This window comes from Silurus aristotelis, assembly GCF_946808225.1.
Source record: "Silurus aristotelis genome assembly, chromosome: 15".
Taxonomy (NCBI): domain Eukaryota; kingdom Metazoa; phylum Chordata; class Actinopteri; order Siluriformes; family Siluridae; genus Silurus; species Silurus aristotelis.
Window position 1 is genome coordinate 25,621,438 of NC_139588.1, and position 7,395 is coordinate 25,628,832.

A 7,395-nucleotide genomic window follows, 5' to 3' on the forward strand; every position below is an offset into this window, starting at 1 on the left:
GTGGCCCAGCCAGAGCACAGACTTGAACATCTCAGGAGAGATCTGAAAATGGTTGTGGAGCGACACTCCCCATCCAACCTGATGGCGCTTGAGAGGTTCTGCAAAGAAGAATAAGAGAAACTGCCCCAAATTAGGTGCCAAGCTTGTAGCATCAAACTCAAAAAGACTTGAGTGCTTCAACAAAATAATAAGCAAACGCTGTAAATATTTATGTCCATGAGATTTTTTTTTCATTTTTAATACATTTGCAAAGATTTCAAACAAACTTCAATGAATGAATGAATGAATTAATATTGAATTTACTACATTTTGGAATAAGGCTGTAACATAACACAATGTAGGAAAAGTGAAGTGCTGTGATACTTTCCAGATGCACTGGACATGTAGATGAGATGAGGAAAGGCTCCTGGTGTTAAAGGGATTCTATTCTCTGTATATTTACAGTTCATTCAGAAAGTATTCAGATTCCCTTCACTTCTTTCAATGTTGTTATGTTACTGTCTGATACTACAATCATTCAGATTGATTTTTTTTCTCATTAATCTACACTCAGGCCTCCCAAAGTCTCAATGAATGTCTGACAATTACATCAGAGCAAAAACCAAGCCATGTGGTCAAAGAAACGTCGGCAGAGCTCAGGATTGTTGCAAGGCTCATATCTGGTGAAGGTTACAAAAACATTCGGCTGCACTAAATATTCCCAAGAGCACAGTGACCTCCATAAATCTCAAATGGAGGAAGTGTGGCACAACTAGGACTCTTCAAAAAGTCAGACAAACAGAGCAATCAGGGAGAAGGGCCTTAGTAAGAAAGGTGACCAAGAACCTGATGATCCTTTTGACTAAGCTCTGGAGATCCTGTGTGGAGATGGACAAAGTTCTAGAAGGACAGCCATCACTGCAGCCATTCATTGATCTGGGCTTTAAACATGGGCCTTGACCTGAACCATATTGAACATTTCCTCAGAGACCTGAAGGTGGCTGTCCACCAACGCTCCACATCCAACCTGCCCCAGCTTCAGAGGATTCCTAAAGAATGGCAGAAATCAAAATGATTGTAGTATCAGACTGTACATATAAAGTGAAGGGAGTCTGCTCTGAATGCTCTGTAGATGTCAGTATTCAGTTACTTATGTGTCCTTCTAAATGAGCGGCTCGTTTTATGTCCTGTAATAAAGTCTGTCCTTATTCCTCTCTGTAGGTGAGCGTTTGTGTTTAACTCTTCCTCCTGAAGCCTGGTTATGAACACTGTGTTCCAGATTGTTGTGATGTAAATGTACTTTATTAAATGCAGGAACATTCTGATCTGAGTGGGCCGAGGTGGGTGTCTCGGTGGGCAAGTTTAGCAGATACCTACAGCGACTCTGGAACTGCAGTGGCACCTTCACAAGGAACTGTTCCATATCAAGGTGCAGTTTAACACTCTTATATTGTTTACTAATCAGTGTTCATCAATTTTTTTTTATCTCTTCATTTGTTTTATAAAATTTTTATAGATGCTGATTTAATGTTAGATTTGCAGTATCACACGTTTCACATCATTTCAGGCTCACACGTTCGTTTTGGCTTTGCAGATAAAAAAGCAGGACTGGGCGTGAGTGTGGATCATTCTGAATCAGAGTGTACTCAGAGCTCCAAAACCAGACGTCTTCTTCCTCAGGTTCCTTCTGCAGGAGAAAAGCAAGAGAGTAACCCTCCATGTATCCTGATCCGGACCGAGCCAAGCATGGAATGTGATTCATCTGAAAAGGTCCCTAGAACATCGCAGTTGGATTCCACTCAGAGGCTAAAGGTTCAAGAAGATGTGGATCATGATAGCCTTAGTGACACCAGTCGTTCTGATGACAGCTCAATCCTGGACAGGAGCTCAAAGAGTCAAGAGCTTTACAGAATGACAGCATCATTAATATCTGAGAAAATCCAACCCAAGGCCACTTCTTTCTACATTGGCTCTGAGGAGGCCTCCTATAAATCAGATGCATCTCGGAGTCAGGTTCTTTTCCAAAATGAGCGAGCTGCTTCTCCCAAGATACCTCCAACTACAGTCCTGATACGCCACCTCAGTAGCCACGAGTCCACACGAGCCGTAAAGCCGAACTCATCAGCACCCAATCTCCAAACCCATCACAAAGACTCAGTTCCTACCAAAGACCCTCCATCATCCTATTTTGTTCGCCAGGAGAGCTTCACCAAAGATCGACCAAGTGACAACATCCAGGTGAAAAGGCTTCCTCACATCTCCAGTCATCCAACTTTACGGGATTTAGGTACTGTAGGAAGTGAAGGAGAAACTTTGTCAAAGGAAAGCAAGCAATCCTCATCATCTCAAAGGCAGAAAAAGGGAAGTTCTCCAGAACAGGCTGAAGATTCTCTTTCCGGTGAATCAGATGTGGACACAGCTAGCACTGTGAGCTTAGTGAGCAGTAAAAATGTGCCTGTTAGTACAGTGAAGAAGCATGCATCGTCTAGTGCACCTCGTAAGACCAAATCCTCCTCGGGTTCATCTTCTCAGGAGAAAAGCAAACAGCCAACAGCTCGGGAAAGACTTTCAGAAAAACGTCGCAGTCATGCAGTTAGGGAAAACAGTGGTGCTAAATCAGAACCTGTACGTCGTCTCCATTTACGCCGCAGCACCGGAACCAGCGGCTCACTAGATTTCTCTGACAATCAGCAGATCCATAGCCAAACTGAAAGCGCTTCTTCTGATCATGAATCAACATCACGACCTTCTAGTCGCAAGAAACTCTCAGTATCCCAGCAAATCCAAGAACCAATCATATCCAGTAAAGCGGCTCACCAGGTCCTGACACGGTCCAACAGTCTCTCGGCTCCTAGGCCAACGCGGGCCTCCATGCTGCGCCGTGCTCGGCTTGGAGAAACATCTGATAACGAAGGCGTGGAAATGGATCGAGCATCTCAGGATTCAGAACAAACAAGACCCTCTGGAGACACCAAAAAGCTCTCTAGACTGGACATTTTAGCCATGCCTCGTAAACGCACCGGATCTTTTACCACCCCGAGTGATAACGAATCACTGAGCAAACAAACACAGAGCCGTCCTCCTGACACGAGCGCTAACGGCCGTAGACTGTCCACAAGTGACACTAAACCAACCAACAAAATTTCTCCAACAGCAGAGAAACAACTGTCCAATCGCACATCTATCAATCAGACCAAACACCCTGGCAGCAGCAGTAAGTATATATATATATCAGTTTCGGACGTGTATTTGGTACCTGGACCTTCAGTGAGGACGTAACCGACTTAATCCACCTCTTAATACACCACTATCACATCACAATTACAGAAATCATCAATACAATACAAAAACACAATATAACAACACATGGCATTACAGAGAGACGTTTCACATCTGGAGGTAAAAACCATTTTACTAAAACAACAAACCCAGTTACACTCCAAACCTCTACACTACAACCACAACTGTGCACCTACAACATCTGGAGCAGTTCACAATCAATATTTGTCTAATAACATGACAAAAACATTAAAATTTAAATAAAACACAACCTACTCACCAGAGATGCAGACTCATAATGTGCAGCGCCCCCCAGAGGCTGTAATCCAGTGGTACCGCTCGTATTCACTGTTCTGGAAGTGGAGAACAAACCCTTTCCCGGGCTGAGACACGCTAGCGAGCTTCAGGGTTGGTGACCTCCTCACCATGTCTAGCTTTTCTTCATAATGTATTTTTAAATATGTCTGAGACCAAATCAATTTCTCTTCCTCCGTTTGTATAAAAAAGTCTAACTCAGATGTATGAACGTGTGCAGAGCTACACACGTGTTTTACCAGTCGAACTCGGCTGTAACAGTTTCCCTCTGACCAACCAATCAGAGGTCGGAACAATGCTGACGCTATTCTGGGCCAGCGAGCGGCCCTGTGAGGAGAATCTGAAATCTGATTGGTTAAAGAAACAGAGCTGTTTATTAAGTGGACGATAGTAAAACACCAGCAGTACTGATTCTGAAGGCTCTGGGGAGATTAGATTCACATGGCAGCACATAGAGGCTGAAATCTGATTGGACAAAAAAATCTAAGATCCACATCCACGTACTGAAGCAGTGCAGCCGAGAGAAACACTACGACATGAAGAGAAGAAACTGTTAATACAGTTTCATAGAACAAATATTAGAATTTAGGTTGTAAATGTAGCTCAGTGCTTCTGATCGTGTTTAGACCAGCAGAGAAGGATTTTCTGCCCTGACCACCCACCACACACACACACACACACAGACACACACACACACACACACACTTCCTGTTTACATTCTGCCTCAGAAATGTGTTTCTTTATTCATTATTATTTAATAAACACTTAGCTACTCCAATTTACTTTATGTAGCTACTTTATTGTTATTTAGCCGTTAGCATTTAGTGTAGCTAGCAGTTACTGTTATTTAATGTGTGGTATGCTAACAGTGTTAGCTTTTTTCTAGCCACTGTTTCTTGTGCTACTGCAGTTAGGGGATGATTAGATGTGAATATTTAAAAGAACTTAGCTTGTTTGTTCTAGTTTTTTTTATCATTTCTTTTTTATATTAAATATTAATGAATTAATCTAAACATAAAAAAGATAAAGTAATCCTGTGATGAGAATAAAAACATATATATAATATAAACATAAATATCTTTCTTTTGCAGGTTCTCAACGCAGACAGAAAGGTTCAGATTCCTCCACATCAGAAGAAGAGCGTGATGTGGGCTCAAAAACCAAATCCTCTCACACTTCAACCTCGACTCAGACACAAACTCCACAAAGACTCGTTCCCACCAGGCTGGAGTTAGAAGATGATGAAGCACAAAACGAGCACTACCAGAACTGGACCAATCACAGTGCAGAGATCGCCAGGTCACATGACATTTTAATGAGTTATAACACTGGTACAAAACACTGATTAACACTGTATGAATGTGTGTGTGTGTGTGTGTGTGTGTGTGTGTGTGTGTGTGTGTGTGTGTGTGTGTGTGTGGTGTACAGGCTGAGTCAGGACTTGGCCAAAGATCTGGCTATTCTTGCACGTGAAATCCATGATGTTGCAGGAGAAGCTGAGACACACACACCTGCAGGGGCGGGGTACAGCACTCCAGCTGGCTCCGCCCCAACCACACCTGCATCCACTATCTCTGCCCGAGAGGAGGTGGGGCTTAGGAGTGTCGCTTATCACCTCTATTATTACTGTGAATCTCTTCATCCATCTCTAATCATCTCATCTGTTGTTTAACACTTTAATAATGACTTTACTAAGTTATTCAGATTCATCTCTCAGTCATTTCTGTGTGTGTGTGTGTGTGTGTGTGTGTGTGTGTGTGTGTGTGTGTGTGTGTGTGTGTGTGTGGGGTGTGTGTGTGTGTGGGGGGGGGGTGTAAATCTGTTGCAGTTGGTACATCACATTCCAGATGCCAGTCTGAGTTATCAGAAAGTCCCTGCAGGTTCTCCGAGTCCAGTGGATCAAGAGAGTGATGGAAGTAAACGACGTGCTTGGAGCAGAGAAGAGGTGTGTGTGTGTGTGTGTGTGTGTGTGTGTGTGTTTTTGTATTTAACACTGTTTTGCTACTTAAATGTTTGTGCTGCAGGTGATTCTGGACAATCTGATGCTGAACCCAGTGTCACAGCTCTCCCAGGCCATCAGAGCAAATACAGAACAACTCACTGAGAAGATGAAGTGAGACATCTCACACACACACACACACACACACACACACACACACACACACACACACACACACACACACACACACACACACACACTGCATTCTTTATATTTATGATGGAGATAATGGAGATGGTTTAGAAGATGGAGATGATAAAGAAGATGGAAATGATGTCAAAAGCATGACTGAAGGACCCCAATGCAGGATGCAGTCAGGGGTTCAGGAGAGAAAGTAAACAGTTCCAAACTGTTCAAAATAGTTAACACGATCCAAAAACACAAACCAAACCCGAGCCAGGAACATGGCAGAACAGTGCAGGCAGAATCAGAAACCAAAAGCACAAACAGTCCACAGTCCTAACGGGTGAAAGGGAAACCAGGGTAGAACAGGGATCAAGGACTGGGGTGAGGGTTGGGAAATAGATTGTTCAGGGTGGTCAAACACGAGCTTGAACTCTGCCAGAAAGGCTAAACAGCTCGACCTACAAGGACCCTGGGCATCTCAATCAGCTGTGGCCCACATAAGGGCTTTGCCCAAGAGGAAGGAGATGGTGTAGCCTATCTTCACCTAGTTGGTCAGGATGGAGTGCATGTGTGATGCAAATGTGAGATGGGACTGGGTGAGGAACCACCATCAGGTCTCAGGGTCTTCAGAATAATGATGGGGCAGAGGAGGCAGGTAACTGTCACCCTACTGAACTCTACACTACATTGTATAAACACTGTATAAACACTGTGTATAACTTCTGTACAATTCTACATACTATGTACATATTACATATTGTATTTTTATACTCCTTATTTTCCACACACATTCTACCTCACACACATCTGCACTATTTTATTTTTGTGTATCTATTTATACACATTACTGTACATTCTGCCTAATATTTCACATTCGTGTATATATATATAGTGGACTTGTTTTTTCAGCTTTAGCACATTTTACACTGCCATAAACGTAAACTATTTACTTCTATTTTTCTACAGTGTCCACACGCGTCTTCACTGTACATATGTTTATATATATTATACACACACACACACACACACACACACACACACACACACACACACACACACACACAAGTTCTCTCTCTCTCTCTCTCTCTCTCTCTCTCTCTCTCTCTCTCTCTCTCAAAACGCTGGAGATGGTTGAGATGATGGGGATGGTTAAAAAGATGGAGCTGGTTGAGATGATTGAGAATATGGAGATGATGGAGATGGTTAAGAAGATGGAGATGATGTCCTGTAAGCCCTGTGTGTATGTAGGTTCTCCTGTTGTGTCAATCTGGAGCTGGATTGCTGAAGTTGTGTGGTCTGTTTCTCGTGGTTTTGTCTGAGTCTCTGACCCTCTGTCCCATATGTTTTTTGTTTTGCTATAAACACTTTGTTTTTATTTATTTTGCCTTTTCCCATTTTTCCTGGATTTAATTCAGTTTTATTTCTGTTGATAAAGAATGTTTTGATCATCATCACTGAACCCCGCAACATTGTATACCCGCCACAAATGGACATTCGGTGTAACCCAGATGAGGATGGGTTCCCTCTTGAGTCTGGTTCCTCTCAAGGTTTCTTCCTTATGCCATCTCGGGGAGTTTTTCCTTGCCACAGTCGCCAGTCGCCACCGGCTTGCTCATCAGGGACAAACTTACTCATAAAGAACATATTCATTTTTAATCACCGCATTATCTGTGTAAAGCTGCTTTGAGACAATGTTC

The 7,395-nt window shown here is 42.9% G+C and overlaps 1 protein-coding gene across 1 annotated transcript in view; it reads left to right on the plus strand.

Annotated features, from left to right (window-relative positions):
• The window catches only part of cep170bb (centrosomal protein 170Bb), a 33,306-nt gene that overhangs the window by 25,019 nt on the left and 892 nt on the right, over nucleotides 1–7,395 (plus strand). The window contains exons 11-16 of the mRNA XM_083562584.1: nucleotides 1,294–1,408; nucleotides 1,574–3,193; nucleotides 4,665–4,872; nucleotides 5,002–5,161; nucleotides 5,402–5,518; nucleotides 5,598–5,686. Coding sequence (XP_083418710.1) covers nucleotides 1,294–1,408; nucleotides 1,574–3,193; nucleotides 4,665–4,872; nucleotides 5,002–5,161; nucleotides 5,402–5,518; nucleotides 5,598–5,686 — 2,309 coding nt within the window. The remainder of the gene's footprint in view (nucleotides 1–1,293; nucleotides 1,409–1,573; nucleotides 3,194–4,664; nucleotides 4,873–5,001; nucleotides 5,162–5,401; nucleotides 5,519–5,597; nucleotides 5,687–7,395) is intronic.